This window comes from Monodelphis domestica, chromosome 1 (genome assembly GCF_027887165.1).
Source record: "Monodelphis domestica isolate mMonDom1 chromosome 1, mMonDom1.pri, whole genome shotgun sequence".
Classification (NCBI taxonomy): domain Eukaryota; kingdom Metazoa; phylum Chordata; class Mammalia; order Didelphimorphia; family Didelphidae; genus Monodelphis; species Monodelphis domestica.
This window is the reverse complement of record NC_077227.1, coordinates 696,365,253-696,385,074: the sequence shown is the minus strand read 5'-3', so window position 1 is coordinate 696,385,074 and position 19,822 is coordinate 696,365,253. Positions and strand designations below refer to the sequence as shown.

General features: G+C 58.5%; 2 protein-coding genes across 8 annotated transcripts in view; one reads left to right on the top strand and one right to left on the bottom strand.

Moving 5' to 3' along the window:
* Positions 1–240: 240 nt before the first annotated feature.
* On the top strand, positions 241–12,443 carry ESRP2 (epithelial splicing regulatory protein 2). 4 transcript variants are annotated; one of them, XM_056810057.1, is made up of 17 exons: positions 241–754; positions 3,417–3,581; positions 3,982–4,110; positions 7,151–7,264; positions 7,336–7,450; positions 8,586–8,681; positions 8,766–8,820; positions 8,902–9,012; positions 9,102–9,234; positions 9,343–9,385; positions 9,777–10,078; positions 10,163–10,384; positions 10,473–10,671; positions 10,864–11,053; positions 11,136–11,301; positions 11,465–11,572; positions 11,813–12,443. In XM_056810057.1, exons 2-16 carry the CDS (start codon positions 3,435–3,437, stop codon positions 11,552–11,554), a joined length of 2,112 nt encoding a protein of 703 aa, XP_056666035.1. In that variant the 5' UTR covers positions 241–754; positions 3,417–3,434; the 3' UTR covers positions 11,555–11,572; positions 11,813–12,443. The 4 variants fall into 4 exon arrangements, with proteins under 4 accessions (XP_056666035.1, XP_056666030.1, XP_056666020.1 ...); XM_056810042.1 differs by lacking the exon at positions 241–754 and adding an exon at positions 2,253–3,308 and having other exon boundaries at positions 8,905–9,012; XM_056810035.1 differs by lacking the exon at positions 241–754 and adding an exon at positions 2,256–3,308.
* A 2,051-nt stretch (positions 12,444–14,494) lies between these two features.
* Positions 14,495–19,822, bottom strand: part of NFATC3 (nuclear factor of activated T cells 3) — a 195,647-nt gene continuing 190,319 nt past the window's right edge. For 3 of the 4 annotated variants that reach the window (XM_056810018.1, XM_001373944.4, XM_056810025.1), the window contains one exon: positions 14,495–17,696. In XM_056810018.1, coding sequence (XP_056665996.1) covers positions 17,575–17,696 — 122 coding nt within the window. In that variant the 3' untranslated portion in view covers positions 14,495–17,574. The remainder of the gene's footprint in view (positions 17,697–19,822) is intronic. The other variant, XM_007477224.3, reaches the window with a different exon arrangement.

Genomic DNA, 19,822 nt, shown 5'->3' with positions numbered 1-19,822 from the left:
GATGCGGGCCAGGCACAATATCAACAAGAGGAGGCTAAATTCAGCCCTTCTGACCCACGCCTCCCCCCGTCCCCCAAACACACACAGAATCCCCCCCCCCCACTAGGCTCGGGATGATCCTCCCCCTCCCCCCCGCAAATTCACTTTCCGGAACCCTCCAGACACTCTCCATTTCACACAACACACCTAAATCCGCCAGAGCCACGTGGGACTGTACAAATAACCTCCCCGCCCCCCAGCCAGCCACCTGCCCTTTGGCCCCGGCCCAGCAGCCACGCTCACACCCCTCCGCCGCGGACAATACAGAGGCTCCCTTACTCGCACACCCCCTTTCAAACCCGCGCACACACAGGAGGCCCCGACTTCGGAGCGGAGGGGCGGGGCTCGGCTCCCTCCCAGTCCCCAGGCAACCTGTGCTCTGGGATCTCCTCGCCGCGGAAGCCAAACAAACAGTCTCGGGAGAGCTCCCCTCCGCCTCCCCCGCCCCGGCCCCCCGCCCGGCCCGCACAGCCAGACAATCAACAGTAGCCGATTCGGCCGCGGCGTCGGTGGGCTGGAGGAGGGCACCCGGAGGGGGCTTGCGGGGTGGGCAGTCTGGCCGCCTCCCCGAGGACCTCGGGCGCGGGGTGGGGGCGGGCCCGAGACAGGAGGCAGCAAACCCCTCCCCTCCCCGCGGGCAGTCCGGCGCTTGGGGCGGGGAATTGGAGCTTCCCAGCCACTGGACGGGCCCTCCCTAGCCGCAGTTCTCCCGAAGGTGAGATGATATTTGTGGAGCGCTTAGCGCACAGTGCTTGGCCCCGGGGTAGGAGCTCGGGCCAGGCACCTCTCGGCGGTGAGGCTTTCTCTCCCGCCCGGCTTTCCCGGGCTCCCTCTGGCCACGCGGGCCGGGGAGAGCAGGGACCGAGGGAGAAGGAGGGTGGGAGTGCAGGTCTGGGGAGGGGAGACCTGGGCGGCCGCCCCACAGCGTCGGCAGGCTCACCTGCGGGCGCAGAGCACGTGGCCGTCGGCTCCCAGACTTCCGGAGCCTGGCTGGAGGGCGCGAAAGCCTTAGGGGTAGAAGGGGAAGGCCGGCGGGCAGGAGGCGCAGACGGACCCCGCCCTGGGCAGGTTACTCATTAGCCCGAGGTCGGCAGCTGCGGGGAGGGGCGGCGGCTAGAGCCCAGCGGGCTTTTGGGGTGCAGAGTTTTTCCTACGCGCTCCCTCCACTTCTCCATGGGAGAGGGCACCGTACACCTCTGGGACTCTGCCTTCGCCCCGGGGCTCCGCTGGCAGCTCCCGCCCCAATTGGAGAGTCCAGCTGCCCTCCGGGAGAGCCAGCTTTCAGCTTTCCTCCCTCCTCCTGCCACCCTGCCCTTAGAGCCAGGGGGGCTCGGCTTCTCTCCTGTTTAGTTCTCTCTTCCCAAGGCTTCCCGACACCGGCAACTCCTCCCTCCGCCTGGACCTAGGCTGGGAGCACATAGTAGATTCCAGACGTGCAGCTGCGTCTGGCTTCGTAGAATTTTAGCTGGGCTGTTGGTTCAGCGGCCGGTGGAAGGGTTATTCTCATCCGTTCACTTTATTCTTCATGGAGGGGAATCGGTGGAGCGGGGGTGGGAACGGGGACGGCTGGAGGGTCCCCCTGCCAGCCCCAGCCTTCTGTGATTGGAGGAGTGCCTTCCAGCGGGTCTGCGCGCTCCCCTCGGAGTGCCGAGAGGAAATGGCCGGACTTGGCCAGGGGTTTATGGCTTTGCCATTTACTAGCCCAGGTGACCTTGACTGGGCAAGTCAGTGTCTGCCTTGAACCTCCTGCCTCTCATCCCTAAAATGGAGGCAATGTTTACATCCTGGATCTTCATCTGGTTGGGATCCGTGGGCCGACGCGCATCTAGTAAGCGTCTTCGCGGAGTGCTGGCGGATCAGCAGAAAGCGAAGCGGGTCCTGCTCTCCAGGAGCTTCCAGTCTGCTGGCCGAGAGCCATGCAAACAACTCTGCACAGCCTAGACCGGACCCATCCGGGATAGGTTGGGAGGAGGCTCAGAGGGAGGGCGTCCAGGTTAAGGAGGATGCGGACGGCTGCCCGGAGGAGTGGAGCATTCCCGGCCTGAGGGACGGCTAGTAAAAATGCTGCTAGAGAGAGGGCCTAGCCTGGATGAAGGAGAACTAGGGGGCCAGCTAGGCGGGATCTCTGCCTCTGAGAGGAAGGTGGAGGGGGGGGGGGGCAGGCGGCCAGGCTGGAGGGGTTTTCAGAGCCAAGCTGGATTTTCGATTTGATCCTGGGGTCAATAGGGAGTCCCTGGAGAATAGTGGACAGACAGGGAGGGAGGCTTGTCCTGGTGGGACCTGACTTCCAAGGGGAAAGCCTAAGCCCCAAGTAAACCACTTGGTCAACTCCTAAGGAGAGAAGTTTCGAATTTTAACTTTGAAGATTCACTCAAGTAAACTCCTTGTAAAAGTTAACTTTGCTGGAGAAACAGTCCCCTCAAGGCCTTCAAAGGCACCCATTCTTTGAGCCCTAAAACCGGGTTGTGGGAGAGGGCTGGAGACGGCCCACACCCGCCCCCTTGCCCTCCAGGAGTCTGGACTGGAGCGCCCAAATCGGGCTACCGAGGGAGGGCCACCTGTCGGGACACCCGGCGCCCTGCTCTTTGGGCTAGCCCTCTAACAGAGGCAGAGCCGCTGGATCTTTGGCCTGTCCTTGAGCGTTGACCCGGAGGTGACCCCCCCAGCAGGGCCTGACTGACCCCAGGTGACCTCGGGCAGGCCCAGCTAGCCCTTTCGTGCCCCGCGGAATGGTGCGGCTGGGCTTCCTGGAATCAGCTGCGCGGGCCCAGGGCCTGGAGGGAGCTCCAGGTGAGGGAGAACGTGACCTTCTCGTATCCGCCAGGCCCTCGCAATACCTGGCGCACCTGGGCGGCCTAGCTCGGCGAGGGGCCCCGGGCCTAGCGAGGCCCGAGGGGCGAGGCTGGGGGTGGGGGCTGGGGCTGGGGTGTGTGTGTGTTTTCTCCTCTTCCTCCTCTGATCTCTCCCCAAACCAATCAGGCCAGCTGAGCCGGGCCGATCCTCCCCTCCCCAGGTCCCTCCCCCACCTCCCCCCAGGAGCCAATGCCCGCTCCCTAGGGGAGCCGCCTCCAGTCACGTGGCCTAGACCGGGGCAGGTAACTCCTGGGAGGGCGGGGGCGGGGGCGGTGGGGGGAGTCGGAGCTGGCTGGGTGCTTGCCATGAAGCCAGAGGGGAAAAGCCCGAGCGCGGTCATCTCGCTTCCACTCGGCCCGGAACGCAGAGGAGGTGGAGGTGGGGGTGGAAGGAGAGCCCGGCAGCCCTGGCTTCAGGTAGAGCCGCCCCCCACCCCGGGGCCCGGTCCCCTCTGTCCTCCTCTCTCTCGGGTCTCTGCCCTCCCCCTGCTCCCCTCCGGCCCTGACCTGTGTCTTTGGTTGTAGCCCTCCCCTCCCCGGGCCATGACGCCGCCGCCTCCTTCTCCGCACCCTGACTCTCTGGTGGTCTTGTTTGGGGCAACCGCTGGTGCTCTGGGGGCTAAACTGGGCTCAGATGAGAGGGAACTAATTCTCTTGGTGTGGCAAGTTGTGGATCTTCACAGCCGGAAGGTAGGGACGGCGGGGCTGGGGGTGGTGCTGGTTGGTGGTGGCCGTGGTTGGTGCTGGTCGGTGGCTGGTGGTGGCCGGGTTGGGAGCTCTGGGTGGGATCGGGGGCCCCCAGGTGCTCGTCGAGCTGAGGACAGAGGCCCTCCCCTGCCCGGGAGCCACTCCGGGGAGCTGGCCCTGCCCTCAAGGCGCTTTCCGAGCCAGCCGATGCGAGTTCCTAGGAGCACCTCCGCGGAGCGCTGGGGGAGGGGAGCTGGCCCTGGCCATTTAGCGGCCCCCTCCCCCGGTGGGGGGAGAACTGGGGCAGGCTGGGGGCAGTAATGGGGAGGTGCGCGGGGTCGGGGGCTCCCTGAGCCCCTATTCCCGCCGCTGACTGCGCCCCCTTCCCCCCTGGCGGCCGCAGGTGGGGACCCTGCACAAGTCCCTGGTGCGTGCGGACGACCCGGAGCTGAGTGAGCAGTGCCGGGAGGCCAGCGGGCTGAGCGCTGAGGGGCTGGGCCGAGCCGAGCCGCTGGACAAAGTGCTGCAGCAGGTGAAGGGTTAACTGGCTTAGGGCCGGGGTCCCCGCCTCCCTCGGGCCGGGCCGGGCTGCTGAGGGGCTCAGCCCTCTTCTCCCAGCCCAGCCTGCACGTGGACTTACAGCTAAACTCTTGGGGGGGGGGGACTTAAGGGAAGGCCTGACCGGCTGCGGGGGAGGGGGTGGGGTGGGCATTGAACGAAACTCAGCTTGCTCCCCCTCATCCCCTCCCAGCGGTGGGAGAGGATCCCCCAACTTGGTGGGGGCGGGGGGGGGGGGGGGGTGGAAGGGCGCAGCAGGGAAGACTTGAGAGTTCTTGAGGCTTGTTTTTGCCTCCGAAGAGAGCCGGTGTGTTTTTTGGGGTGGGGATGAGCCCAGCGTCTGTCGGGTGGCTGGGAAGATTGAGTGGGGGTGCTGGGGGGGTTTGGCCGCCCCCCGGTTGTTAGGCTAAACCTGCTGGGGCAGTAGAACTAGTTTCTGTTGTTTTAAACTTTCAGTGACTGGTGATTTTACGGTGGAGGAGGGGTGGGAGTTTCTGGGGGGGTGAAGCAAGCAATTAAGGGATGGGGAGCCCCTCCTCCCGGCCAGCCTGGTCTCCCGGCCTGGGTGTGGGGCCCTGTGAAGGCAGGGCGCCCCCCTCTGACTTGGGCAGGTTAGAGCCTGTCCTTGGTTTCCCCAGAGGTGTGTGGGGGGGGTATATTTATCCCTGGCTTTGAGGGCCTGGTCCAGGGCTCGAGGGGGGGCGCCAGCCCCACCCGGGGTGGAGGTGGTGGGGCCTGCACCGGGCTTGGGTGGAGTCTGTAATTCACAGGCCTGGGAAGAAACTGACTTTGCCGTCAGGGCAGGCCGGGGCTGGGCCGCAGCAAGGCCTAGCTTGGGTTCCAGCCTGCTGGGAAGAGAGGCTGGGCATGAGCGGGGTGCCTTTGAGGCCCGGTGTCTCTTCTCTGGAGGGTTGGGGGATGGGAGGGTTCTCATCCTCCCAAGTGTCCCCTCCTTTCCCAGGCCCACGCCCTGTCCCCCAGGGGTCTCCCCCAGGCCCACTAGCTCTGCGGGGATCTTGGGGTGACTGCTAAGCCCAAGCGGGCGTGAGCCGTTCCTAGGCTTTAGTGGGGGCCATTTAGAGAACCCTGGCTTTGTCACCACCTGCCCTTGGGCCCCGAGTCCTGGGGGGTTCCTCCAGACTGGCCCGCCTCCTCCCCTCGGTGGCCCTCACTCTCACCTCTGCCCAGGGAGGATGAGGTCGGGACGGCTTGTGTGGGTGGTTGGCCCTCTGCTGGCTTCATGCGCCTCCAGGCTCTGGATCAGCTCTGGGGGGCTCTTGGGCCTGGGTGTGGGGGAGAACGGGGGAGCCATGAGGGGACACCCGGCTGGTCAGGAAAGGGGGTGCTCCCCGGAATGGGGGGCCTCCCTTGCAAGAGGAGGCTGGGGATGGGGAAAAGGCAGGCCGGGCCAGAGCCCGGTGGGAGGGGGCCGGAGCCTGGAACCCCCATTCCTCCCTTCCCGCTGGAGAGCTGAGCTCTTGTTCGATGGCCGGGTCCTTGCGTGTCTGCCCTGCCGCCCCCCAGAGCCCCCTCTCAGGCTCGTCTGGGCAGTGACTCACTTTGGGGTCCCTCCCTCTCTCCTTCCCCATGGAAACAGCGCCATCAGCCCATGTCTCCTCCTCAGGCATCCAGCAGAGGCTCCCCAGCCCCTGGCAGAGCCAGTGTCCTCCGCTTTGGCCCTGGGTGCAGGAGGGGGCCCGGAGCTCCGGCTTGGCTTTGTGGGAGGCTTCCGACCCCTCCTGCTGTCTGCCGGGGGGAGCAAACTGAGCCTGAAGCACCTGCCAAAGCCAGGCCGAAGGTCTGGGTTCCAATTCTGCCCTTAGATGAGGGGACGGGACGGAGGAGCAGCAGAGCAGGCCGCGGCCCCCCTCGGGCCATGCCTGTCCAGCGAGGGTCCCCGTGGGGAGGCCGAGACACTTCCTGTCACCTGGGCTGCGGCCAGCTTTCTGTTTTGGGTCGGCGAGGAGGTGTGTGGGCCGAGGCCTCCGCCCTGAGAACACTCCCCGTGTGGGAGACGCCTGTGCGAGCCCGGGCCTGCCGGGGCCCGAGGCGCCCCCTCCCAGCCCCGCTCGGCCTGGTGCCCAGGGTGCGAACGCCTTCGGGGAAAGATGGGTGGCGTGGGTGCAAGGGGGGGCCGGGGAAAGTGAAGCAGGAGGGGAGGCGGGCCTGGGGTCTGCGTCCTGGCCGTGGAGGGACCGCCTGGTTTTCCAGTCTCCTGCCCGATTCGGTGACCTTGCCCGAGTCATTTCCTTCCAGATGGCCGGACTTCCTGCCTCTGAGGAAAGGCCCGCTAGGCGAGTTCTCCTCGGACAGTCTGGGAAACCGAGGCACGGGACGGGCCCCACCGAGGACGGGTCTCGGGGTCCTTTATCGATTATTCGCCCTCCCCCTCCTGAGCAAACAGGAGCCGCTGCTCGCAGATGTCAATACGGCCAGGGCCAAAGCTCACTGTGCAGGACGTGTGTCCTTGGGACGGGGCGCCGCTCCGGCCTGATCTATCAGACAGCCCTGGAGGGGGGCTCGACGGGCGGGGCAGGGCCCACTTTTAGGTGCTGATTTGGGGGTTCAGGGGACCCCTTTGGAGCCCGGCCGGCGCTGGGCCTTCTGGGGGTAGACGGTGTCTCCTCCCTTCCATCCCTCTCCGTCCACCTGCCTCTCCTCTGAGCCCCAGATGCGAGGTTCTCCCTCGTGATTCTGACCCCATAAAGCGCTTTAAGTCCCCCCTGGGTTCCCCCCCAGAGCCGGCCCTGTGGGTGGGGGCGTCTGCTTGGGCTCACACGCTCCAGGTGTGGCCGCGGCAGAATCTCACTGGACCAGTTTTTCCACCTCTGCGTTCCCCTCCCCGTCCGGGCTTCATGTGGACAGATGTGGCCACGTGTGGTGCGCGGGGACGAGGGGCGGGAGAGCCGGGGTGCCGCGGGGGGCAGAAGGACGCCCCGGCTTCCCGCCCCAGCAGGACCCCCTTTCCTAGAGCCCCCGGGCGGGGCCGCGCTCACCGCCCGCTTCTCCTCCAGTTCTCCCAGCTGGTGTCCGGCGACGTGGAGCTCCTGGGCGGAGGCTCGTACACGCTGTGCACCGACGGGCCGCTGCTCGTGCGCCAAGTGCTCCACCCGGAGGCCTCCAGAAAGGTGCCGGGGCCGGGCCGAGGGGGGGGGGGGGCGCCGCCCGCCCGCCCGCTCACCGCCCTCTCTGCCCCCAGAACCTGGTGCTGCCCGACGCCTTCTTCTCCTTCTACGACCTGCGCCGAGAGTTCCATGGCCGGCGCCCCGAGGCCGGGCCTGCCCGAGACCTCAGCGTCTCCACCATGGCCCAGAGTATCCTTCCTGAGGCGCGTGTCCCGCTCGGGGGGGGGGGGGGGGGGGTCTGTCTGTCTGGTCCGCGTCTGTCGCTGTCTGTCTGCCTGTCTATCTGTCTGCCTTGTCTGTGTCTGTCTGTCTGCCTGCTTGTCTGTCTGTCTGTCTGCCTGCTTGTCTGTCTGTCTGCCTGCTTGTCTGTCTGTCTGTCTGCCTTGTCTGTGTCTGTCTGTCTGTCTGCCTGCCTGTCTGCCTGCCTGCCTGCCTGTCTGTCTGCCTTGTCTGTGTCTGTCTGTCTGTCTGTCTGCCTTGTCTGTGTCTGTCTGTCTGCCTGCCTGTCTGCCTGCCTGCCTGTCTGCCTGTCTGTCTGCCTTGTCTGTGTCTGTCTGTCTGCCTGTCTGTCTGTCTGCCTGCCTGCCTGCCTGTCTCTGTCTGTCTGCCTATCTGTCCCTGCCTGCCTGTCTGTCTGTCTGTTTTGTCTGTGTCTGTCTGTCTGCCTGTCTATCTGTCTGCCTTGTCTGTGTCTCTCTGCCTGTCTGTCTGCCTGCCTGCCTGTCTCTGTCTGTCCCTGCCTGTCTGTCCCTGCCTGTCTGCATCTGTCTCTGCCTGCCTGTCTGTCTCTACCTGTCTGTCTGTCTGCCTGCCTGCCTATCTGTCTGTCTCTACCTGTCTGTCTGTCTGCCTGCCTGCCTATCTGTCCCTGCCTGTCTGTCTGTCTGCCTGTCTGTCTGCCTGCCTGCCTGTCTGTCCCTGCCTGCCTGCCTGCCTGCCTGCCTGCCTGCCTGCCTGTGTCTGCCTGTCTGTCCCTGCCTGTGTCTGTCTGTCCCTGCCTGCCTGCCTGCCTGCCTGCCTGCCTGCCTGTGTCTGCCTGTCTGTCCCTGCCTGTGTCTGTCTGTCCCTGCCTGCCTGTCTGTCCCTGCCTGCCTGCCTGCCTGCCTGCCTGCCTGCCTGCCTGCCTGTGTCTGCCTGTCTGTCCCTGCCTGTGTCTGTCTGTCCCTGCCTGCCTGCCTGTCTGCCTGCCTGCCTGTGTCTGTCTGTCTGTCCCTGCCTGTGTCTGTCTGTCCCTGCCTGTGTCTGTCTGTCCCTGCCTGCCCGCCCGCCCCGCTTGGCCCCTCGCAGCCCGTTGTTCTCCTTCACGCGCCCCTGCACCTCGCAGACCTGGGCCTGGAGACGGACGCGGCCGAGGACGACTTTGGGGTGTGGGAAGTGAAGACCATGGTGACCATCGTCTGCCACCTCCTCTCAGAACAAAGTGAGTTCCCCGCCGGGGTCCCCCGGATCGTGGGGGGGCGCCGTGGGGTGCCCCCGCCCCCAGCCGCGTGCTTCTCTCTCTCAGATCATACGTTCACGGAGCCCGAGATCGTCAAGTGCAAGTACGACTCGGGACCCTGGTAAGAGGCCGGAGCGAGGAGGGCGGGGGGCCGGGGCCGCCCCGGGGCGCCCTCCCCACCTTCTGGCGTCTGTCCTCGCAGCAGCAAGGCCGAGGTGGTGGACAACGAGACGGTGGTCCGTGCGAGGGGCCTCCCCTGGCAGTCGTCCGACCAGGACATCGCCCGCTTCTTCAAGGGGCTCAACATTGCCAAGTGAGGGGGGCCGAGGGACGCGGGGGGGGTGTACGCTGGCCGGAGCCGGGGATGACCATCCCATCCCGTCTGTCTCTGACCCGTCCCAGGGGCGGCGTGGCCTTGTGCCTGAATGCCCAGGGCCGGAGGAACGGGGAAGCGCTCGTCCGCTTCGTGGACTCGGAGCAGAGAGACCTGGCGCTGGAGCGGCACAAGCACCACATGGGCGCCCGCTACATCGAGGTGTGTGCCCCCCCACCCCGATGGGGGAGGGGGAGGAAGGTCCTCAGGGGAGGGGAGCAGCCTCCCCCCCGGCATTGAGGAGACCTGTCTGTCTGTCTGTCCCCCCAGGTCTACAAAGCCTCAGGGGAGGAGTTCCTCAAGATCGCAGGGGGTGAGTGCCCAATGCGGAGGAGGGGCTGATGGTGTCCGGCTCGGTGAGCCTGTGGTGGGGTTTCTTGGCAGAGGCGGGGGGGGGGTGCTTTTTCCTTCCTTAGTTCATTCTACAGATGAGGAAACTGAGGCAAAGGGGGTGAAGCGACTGGCCCGGGGTCCCACAGGGTTGGTATCCTAGACGAGTCGCTTTTTCCTCGGCACCCTGCTCTGATCTTGCCACTCTGGGACGGTCCAAGCCTGGTGGCAGCTTGCAGGGGCTGGGCATGGACAGTACCCACCCGTGCCAGGCTCTGCTGAGGCTGCCACTGCCGTGGTGGCTTTGGGGAGGCCGTGGGTGCCCATGTGGAGCTGTGGCTCCCCACCCCCCTGAGTCTCCTCTGTCTCCCCAGGCACGTCCCACGAGGTGGCCCAGTTCTTGTCCCGGGAGGACCAGGTGATCATCCGGATGCGGGGGCTGCCCTTCACAGCCACCCCGGGGGACGTGCTGGCCTTCCTGGGGCCCGAGTGTCCGGTGACGGGCGGTCCTGAGGGGCTGCTCTTTGTCCGCTACCCGGATGGGCGCCCCACGGGGGATGCCTTTGCCCTGTTTGCCTGCGAGGAGCTGGCCCAGGGCGCACTGCGCAAGCACAAGGGCATCCTCGGCAAACGCTACATCGAGCTGTTCCGGAGCACGGCGGCCGAGGTCCAGCAGGTGCCGGCTCGCCCCGGGCGGGGGTGGGGGGGCCGGGCGCCTCCCCACCGTCTCTGATCCCTCCCCCCCTCCGGTGTCTCCCAGGTTCTGAACCGCTACATGTCGAGCCCGCTGATCCCCACGCTCCCGGCCCCGCTGATCCCAGTGCTGCCCGCCCCCTTCCCCTTGGCAGGCGCGGGCGTCCGGGACTGTGTCCGCCTCCGGGGTCTGCCCTACACGGCCAGCATCGATGACATCCTGGGCTTCCTGGGGGAGGCGGCCGGGGACATCCGGCCCCACGGGGTCCACATGGTGCTCAATCAGCAGGTGAAGGGGCCGGGCCGGGGAGGGCTGCCGGGGGAGGGGGCGGGGAGAAGGGCCACCGGGGCTTGCCGCTAAGTGTTGGCGTGCGCAGGGCCGGCCGTCTGGAGACGCCTTCATCCAGATGAAATCTGCCGACCGAGCCCTGGTGGCCGCCCAGAGGTGCCACAAGAAGATGATGAAGGAGCGTTACGTGGAGGTGTTTCCCTGCTCCGGGGAGGAGATGAGCCTCGTGCTGATGGGGGGCTCGCTGAGCCGCAGCGGCCTGTCCCCCCCACCCTGCAAGCTGCCCTGTGAGTGCCTGTTGCCGGGGCGGAGCAGGGGAGACCCCGCGCATCCCCCATGGCCGGCCTCTGCTGGAGTGGTTTGGAAACCGCGTCCCCCCCTCCTGGCCAATTCCTGCTGGGGTGTCTCCACCACCTGGCGGGCAGGTGCTTGTCTCTGTGGGGTTCTTGCTCATGTAAATCCTGCCTCCTTGTTCCCAGGTCTCTCTCCCCCCACCTACGCCGCCTTCCAGACAGCCACGGCCGTGATCCCCACCGAGGCGACGGCGGCCCTCTATCCCCCGTCGGCCCTCCTCCCCGCGGCCAGGGCTCCCTCAGCCCCCACCCCTGTCACCTACTACCCCCCGCCGGCCACACAGCTCTACATGAACTACACGACATATTACCCCAGGTAGGCTGGGCTGGGGCGCCTCCCTTCCTCAGGCCAAATGTGCTGGGGGCTCCGCTCCTCACCTCGCCCTCTCCTCCCTCAGCCCCCCGGTGTCCCCTACCACGGTGGGCTACCTCACGGCCCCCTCGACCGCTGTGGCCCCCGCGCCAGCCTCAGTCCTGCAGCAGCCCGGGGCGCTGGTGAGGATGCAGGGGCTCCCCTACACAGCTGGCGTCAAGGACATCCTCAGCTTCTTCCAGGGCTACCAGGTGAGCCTTCCCCAGTCCCGGGCCCTGTCAGGGTCTCCCCGGGGTGCCGGGGGAGGGGCTTCATCTTGGGGGTACAGAACCCTCTTGGACGACAGACTCTGGGGGCAATCCGTCAGCCTGGCCAAACCCCCTGCTCCCCCTGACCCTGTGTCACCCTCCATAGCTTGCCCCTGACGACTACGCCAATCTGGTCCCCGTGGGTGACCCCCCTCGGCCCGTGCTGCAGGCCCCCAAAGAGTGGGTGTGCTTGTAGCTGTGAGGGCCCCAGAAGGTAAGAGGGGGGACTCCTCGCCCCCCGCCTGGCTTCCGGCTCTGGCGTTCCACTAATCCGACTCTTCTCTGCCAATCCGCTAACCTGGGGTGTGGGGGGGCGTCCATCTGTCTGATCTGGAGAGGGCTCTGTCCGGGCTGCTGCTGGTTCGCTCTGGTCCTGGCGTGGTGGCGGCTGCTGGGCTGGGCGAGTGCGGGCTGCCCGGGCCGGGACTCAACTGCCCCCCCTGGTCCCCCACAGCTCCCGGCAGACTCTGTCCTGGTCCTCCACAGCTTCAGCGGCCGGCCTCGGGGCGATGCTCTGGTCACCTTCCCCAGCTTGGATGCCGCCCGAAGGGCCGTGGCCGAGGAGCACGGCCGGACTCTGGGCGGTCAGCACGTCCAGCTCTCCCTGGTGTGAGCCACGGCCGCCACACGCTGGGAGAGGGGGCCGGACCCCACGGGCTGGGATGCCCCAGTGCCTTGGAGGGGAGGGGAAGGGGGGGCTCTTCCCTCCTCCCCCACCTGTACCCCTCACCCTCTTGTAACCACCTCTCCTTGTCTCCTGCTCCCCAGCCTTTGAACCCCTCAGAGGCGGACCCCAGTAGTGCCAGGCCCTCCAGGGCCCACCCCAAAGCAAGGCCTCAAGTTTGGGAGGATGCCTGCCCTGCTTTGGCCACCAGAGCCCTTTTAAGTTATGTTTTTGTTTTGTTTTGTTTTTTAATTTAAGCCAATTAAGCAGAAGGGAGTCCCTGTTTACACATGTGTCCATTGTGCCTCTCTGTGGGACTGTTCTGGTCAAGACTGTGTGGGAATGGGGCCTGTGGGCCTCCTTCCCCCTCCCCCACTGGGACCCCGAGGGCACACAGCCTTAATAAAAGATGGAAACCACAGCCCAGCTGCCTTCTGTTCGGATTCCAGGAGCCCCAGAGCGCCCATTCTTCTCCCTGCCTAGCCCCATGTGGCCAGCAGAGGGCGCTCCTGCCCAAGGAGCTGCCGCCTGCCCAGCCTTAGCCGAGGGGACTGGGCGGGAACAGAGCATTGTTTGGCTCCTGGGAGGTCCGCACTGGCTCAGGAGCTGGGCTCAGGTTCTGCACGGCACACACTGGTCCAAACCCAGCGGGGCCTTTTTACTTCGGGGCTGGGGCCCGGGTGCCAGTTCAGGCTGCATGGGGAGAGTTTCCAGAAGGAGGGCGAAGATGCCGCCATGTTGCTGTCTTCGAATCTATGGGGAGTTTCAGTGCAGAGACAGTGGGAAGGCTGGAAGGGCCGGCGGCAGACGGAGTAAGGTGGTGACTGGAAGGGCGGGAGATCAGACTGGAACCCAGGAGCTCCTGCCTCCCGGCCACTGGGATAGCCAGCCAATCCCCTTAAAGAATCTCGCCCTGGTCTTTGAGAGTCCCGGCCCAGTGACCTCACTCTCCCGGTGCTCTCCAAAACGAAGAATGAAAAAAAAACCTAGCCGGGGACCGTGTCTGCTGAAAAAGGGGGTGCCGAGCGAGGTCACTGCTGCTGGCATTGCTTCTGAGTTCTTCCTGCGGGTCACCTGTCATTTCTTATTGAAGCGCCCGCCCGTCTCAGGGAGGCTCCTAGTGCGCAAGCCTAATAGAGGGGCAGGGCTTGGGTGGGGGTGGAGAAGGGATGATTCTCCCCGCATACCTTTCCATGAGAAAGAGGAGCCTCAGGATAGAAGGGGAATTCGGTAGGAGGTAGGGATGGGAAGGGCACAATTGACAAAATCAAAGAAGAGCCAAAAGAAATCCTTAGGGTGGTGATGGAGTGCTGTGCCCTTCCCCCCATGGAGTGCCCCGCCTACCCAGCACAGGGGGTGGGAGAAGAGTTCCCATTGGGCTGCTGGGTGGAAGGGCAAGGAAGTGAGTGTCCTCAGCACCCGTGGAGGGGGGAGGGGAATGATCTGGGAGCTCTCCCTCCTGGGAGTCACCCCCCCCCTTCCCTTGTGTGCTCCCATTGGCTTCTGGGTGGAGGTGGGGCAGTTCCACCCAAGTCCCTTTGCCTTTCTAGTAAGGATCTCTGGGGGAGGGGGTGTGGGAAGCCATCTTTGGGACCCGTGCCATAGGTTCGCCACCACTGCCTCAGAAATATTGGTTGCTAGACAAGTACAGAGTTTAGGATTGGACAGGATGCTATCCAATAGGGTCATCATGACAGATGGCACCATGAATGGGCTAAGATGTTTTTATAGAATGAAGTGTGCCCTCCCCTTCCCCCCATATGTATTCTTATATTTTCCCATCAGGTCAATGAGGCAAATAGTTTGGTGCGAATCATACAAACCAAAACCATCTAGTGGGTCTAAATACTTAAGTGCTAGTAAAGGCTTCTAAAGAAAAACTGCTCCCTATAAACCGCCCATCTACTCTATGTGCTTCAGATCTTTTATTAATGTGAAAATCTTTATTCTTGAGATTGGTGGCTAAGCAAGGGCATCGAGTTGGGCGTTTGCTGGACTCTGGCCAAAATGACTTCCGTTGTCACTAGTGTTTGGAGCATCATGAGATGTGGAACAAGTTGGTCAAGGTTCCGTCTACCTGCAGATGCTGGCTGGGCCAGCCACAACAGCACAAAGGATGAAGACAAGACCTACAGGTCCCAAAGAAATGGGGGTGCTTGATTCTCAGTTCTCCCTGTGAATGACAAATTCCACTGGGGTTCTGAGGCTCAATGGATAGAGATAGAAGCCTAGAGATGGACAGCCCTGGGCTGGCTGTGTGACCCTGGCCGAGGAATTTAGCCCCAATTACCCAGCTCTTCATGCCTTTCTATCTTGGAAGCAATACTTATCCATTCTAGAACAGAAGGTAAGGAAGAGGTTGTTAAAAACGGTGGGGAGATGTTAGATCAACTCTTAACTGGGACTATTTTCATGACTCCCTAAAAGTCGTCTGCAGCTTTGCATCCCTGTTGCTTAAAGGAAGACACGTAGGATCTTTCATCATTTATTTCAGCACTATGATTGAAAAGCCTCAAATGCTAGTTCTTCCCTTTGTTTTATGCAAGTAGCACTGCAATCATAAAACTTACAAAACGTCTGAAATACAAAATGTACATGAAATTACAAGACATAGCTCTGTAAACATGATCTAGCACAGTTGTATGAATCTTTAAATATAAAAGTTTGCGGACCCATCTCTACGCCTCAAGGAATGACAACCATTCTGAATATCAAAAATAGTTTCAAAGCATCAGGGGCGGCTCCACCCTCAGGCCCTTCTTCTCTTTGGTTTGCCCAGTTGTTCCACTAACCTGGAGCCGGCTAATGGATGCTGGGGATTTTTCAGGAGATTCCTCACAGCCCACCGTCAAACGCACAGATCCATGGGCTTGTCATTTCGTCCCTTCCTTGCCCCTCACCCCGGTGGCTAATATCCCTCTACCCGGCTCCAGACCATGTACATGGTTTGCCACCAAGCCGGCCCAGGGTACTACGGAGACTTCCATTTGCATAGCCTGACAAAGGAAGGTTGTGTGCTTTTTATACCATTACATTGCACAAGGTTTTTAACAGTCTTTAGGATACAAGCCACAAAAATATTAAGACCCTTATATGGAAGCTTTTAAAAAGCAGATACAAAACTGTTTACGTAATATCCAAAGCTCTATTTAACTTTACATAGGAAAGCATGTCTAGGTCTACAGGCATCAAGGTATTTAAAGGCATCAGAAAATTTAGTGCATAGCAACTTGGGATTGTACAGGCTTTCATACTGGCCCTAGTGCAGAGCACCTGGATGGGTGAGGAACGCCGGGGATCAGCTCCAAGGGTTTCACTGAGAGCGTTCCTTCCCTGCAGCTGTCTGCCCCAGCGGATCCCCACTAAAGGGCCTCAGGGACAGATCCTTCACAGTTAGGAGACTTCTGCTAACAGTAGGTGAGGCTCAGGAGCATCTTCACCAGGGGAGGGGCAGCCTAGACACAGCGAGCAGGGGCTCCCTCCAGTTCCTTGCATCTTCAATCCTAGGAGCAGACTGCTGAGCAGTGAAAAGGTGAACAGTACTCATCAAAGAAGATAAAATGGAAGAGTTTAGAAGACAAACCCACTCTTGGAATTACAAAAATCAACTTCTAAAAAGTCCTCTACAATGACCATGGGTTAATGTGTGATGACAGTTGATTCACAAGAGGCAATTTCTCCCTTGAAATGGCAGGCCCATTCTGAAAAATGCCACAGGCCAATGATGTTTAAAAACACCAAATCAACTTCTTTATCGTGAGGAGAACGGAGGAAGTATCTGAGGCATCTTAATTCACCCTCAGGAAGGTCGGGTTAGATCTCATCACCCTTCATGGATTACTTGGCCTCTTTATTGAGAAGTGCTTGGTTACTAGTTAGTGGTAATCACCCCAAAGTTATATCAGCCACAGCAGAAACAATTTCTGGTCTGTAAAGCTGCATTTACTTATTGGTGGAACATGACTATATTTCAGCTTGGGAAACACTGCTCCTAAGCTCCTGATAGAAGACGATAGAGGGTCTGACATCTCTCAGGTGGCCTTTGAGGTTGGGGGCCCTGAAGGCAAATTCAGACTTAAAGCTTACTTTACAATGTACCACCTTGGAAAAGCTGAGAAAGTTTTCTAAGAATTATTTTGTTCTATTAAAGATGAAGTCTGTGAAGACCAACTATTATTTCCACCACCTCAAAGGAAAAAAAAAGCCCCTTATATAAAGGGGAAAAAAGCTATTAATACAGATGGAAGATTTGTTGGAATTAGATCAGCCTAGAACTGATGGAAGTAAAAAGGACCCATTTTCAAGCCTGGGTGGCAGCCCTGGCCTTCAATACCAGCTTGACAGATTCATTTCCCTAGATTCTAATAGGAGGCAAAAGTTCTGTTCTGTCCTACATTACTTATGCTTTCTTTGCTCTTACCAACACAACTTTTATACCTAAACTTTTAAGTTTCCTTTGGATTCAAGGATAAGATGGACCCTGATGCATAGGCTCTCAGGGGAAGGCCTGGAGAGAAGGAAATTCCTCTAATCAGAACCCAAAAGCCAGGAACCCTTGGAACTGAATTGTAAAGAAGAATTTCAGCCAGAACAGACCACGAAAACACCTGCAAATACTTCTCTATCTCTATTTTCTGTTTCTAAAGTGACTTTGAAAATGAGAGATTTCTGTCAAAATCCCAACTTTTATCTCTCTATGTCTATCTATCTATCTATCTATCTATCTATCTATCTATCTATCTATCTATGTGTCAACACAATCATTCTGAGAAAGACTCTGAATAAGGAAAACTTTCAGTATGGAGCATGTGTGAGAAGAACATGGGGAAATTACCTGCAAAGTTACACAAAGTTTGCATTTTGGAATGTCATTTATATTCCAACAGTTGCACTGATGGAATGGTCTCTTCTCAATCTATCAAACAATACATTTATAAAGATGTGCAGAGCTACATTTCCATTTACTTCCTATCAATCTACAACATCCCCATGACGTCATTTGTATTCAGAGGCTTTGGCTGGTGGGTCTCTTTGCCACTGGAAGGTTTTCTTGTCGAAGTTCTCTTTAAAACATCAAAGCTGAAGGTCTTTCTAATGGCAAGAAGCTGTAGGAACCACTCCTAACTATTCTATGACTCTTGCCTAGAAAAAGCTACATAGAGAGGAGGAATTCAATCATTCTTCTAATTCAGGGCTGACTGCCTGGGATTATGGGAGCACACACCTTCACACTTTTAAAGCACCCCAATATAAAAGTATTCTCTTTAAAGCAGAAAAAGCAAAGCTCACTTTTAAATAGCACAAATATCCTACGTTGTTTGTTTTCATTTTTACAAAGTTCATTTATACACTGTCTTAGGAACGAGATTTAGAAATGCTGTCCCCATGTCAAAAAAAGATCCCCACAAAAGGGGAAATGCAAAGAATACACAGTTCCAGTTCATGAAGGCCACAGAATTGGAAGCACAATAGGTCAATGAAGAGGTGGTAGAAGAGTTATTCTGGGAGGTACACTGGTGTTAATGAACATCTAGCTGCAGGGGCCATCATTCTTAGACTCCATCTGATATTCTTGAATCCAGTGAGTCGGGGACCTCGTGACGTGGCTGAATTGTCACTGCTGCTCCTTGTGAAACTGATATCTGGGACATGTCTCTTCCTATGATCTCATTCACTGGAAAAGAAAAGGTGACATCATCTTAGTGGTCCTGTATCGAACATACACCATTCATGACTCAGTCCTGCCTTATGTAGTGCTTTATAGCTCTATAATTATCTTTGTAGTGTGGACCCAGGTTTCTGGAGAAATCCTTACAGATACCTATAAAATCATGCACTAAAGAGCCAAGGTTCAAATCCCTAAATTGGGTGCCATAAGTAAAAATTAAAAACATGTTTAAAAGAGCACACAGAGTGCTTCCTCCAAAAGATCTCTCTTAATTTTCTCTTCCCCTCTTATATGGAGAAGGTAATGACTCACATTCTACTTGTTCTTTAAGGCCTTGTCTAATGACCACACTAACTCTCCATCCTTTAAAATCTATAGTTCAAATCCCCTGTCTAGCCCAGATAATGCCCAGCCTTATGTTCATTTAATTCAGTGAACATTTATGGATGCCTGATGCGTGTGGGCTCCATGTTAGGTGGTAGGCAGGGAGGCAGATGGATCAGACATGGTCCTGCCCTGGAGAGGCTCCCTCTAGTGGGCAGAATAGATCCATGGGTGAGAGGGGTAGATCTAGAGAGGAAAAGACTTGGATCTATAGATATCAAGAAAAGATTTACACCTCTGTGATAAAGTTTTTAAAAGCATAAAATACCATAAGAAGATTACAAAGAAAACAAAATACTTTGAAATACAGCAATCACATAAAAAAAATTTGAGAGAATTGTGATGAAGATCCTTTGCTTAGACAAATGGGGGGAACTTGAAGTGAAACTGAATAGGGTTAATCGCAGTTGACATTAATATAGTTCTTTAGTGCTTGTAGTCTTTTGATCACCTCACCAATCCTGTGAAGTACTATAGACATGATTATCCACTTACGCAGAAGGAAACTGAGACAGAGTTTAGGTGACTGGCCCAGGGTCACACAGCTAGTAAGTTTTAGAAGCCGCCAGAGGCAGCTAAGTGGCACTTTTTGAGGGAAGACCAGCACCTCTGGTGTGAGGGCTTGCTGAGGCTATTTCAGAGCTGCTCTCATCCTCTGGTATCCACCACCCAGCTCTCACCTTTGGTTCTAAGAAGCTAGAGCATGCTATCCTGTCTTGGCAGGCAGGCTGGCTAAACAAAGCTGAGTTAGTTATTGTAGCATGTGAAGACTCCTGGTAGAAGGGGCAGATGAGAACACTTTGTTCCAATGGCCATGAAGGTAGTGGAAGTGGATGCCGTGGAGCAATTAGAGCACTTGCATCCTAAGCCATCACAGTCATCCTGACTTGTCCTGCCAAAGGACTCTGATAACTATGGAAGGCAAGACCTCTGTACAACTCTGCCTCACTTGGATCCAATTTATGATCACGCCCAAAGACATCTCCAGTATCATTTTGGTCCCCTTCTTCCAGTATGAAGGATAACAAGCCAACTAGAAATATTATGTTGAACCTATGATGTAACACAGACAAGATCTGGTCTATCCTTCATCTTTTATGGATAAGAGAGGGGCCAGCAAAAGGACTTACTCAAGGTCACATGGCTATGACAAGAAAGCATGAGATTCATTCCTGGATCTTCTGAAGGCCGCGGCTCTCAGTCTATTAGCTTCTATTTCACTTGTACACTACAGGAATCAAGCTTCAAACTCTTCAAACCTTTGGACTCTGACAACACATCAGTTTCTTCAGATTGCTTGGTCACTGATGGACATATCTACCGATATCCTTGGATCATATTTTCTGTCCTCTTTGGGTTCCCAATACACTTACCATTGGTAGTTCTATTCCTGTTGGCTAATCTAGGTAGCACAACTCTGACCTAGGGTGATAGCACTTGGAGCTGGTAGAGCCCCTTAGAATCAATCCCTTAGTTTTTACAGGTGAAGAAATGAAGTTTAGAGTGATAGTGTTTGTTTAGGGTAACATAATTAGTAAGCAGTAAAGATGAAACTCAGATTCAGGTAACTTTATTTATTTTTTTTAAACCCTTACCTTCCATCTCAGAGTCAATACTGTGTATTGGCTCCAAGGCAGAAGAGTGGTAAGGGCTAGGCAATGGGGGTCAAGTGACTTGCCCGGGGTCACACAGCTAGGAAGTGTCTGAGGTCACATTTGAACCTAGGACCTCCTGTCTCTAGGACTGGC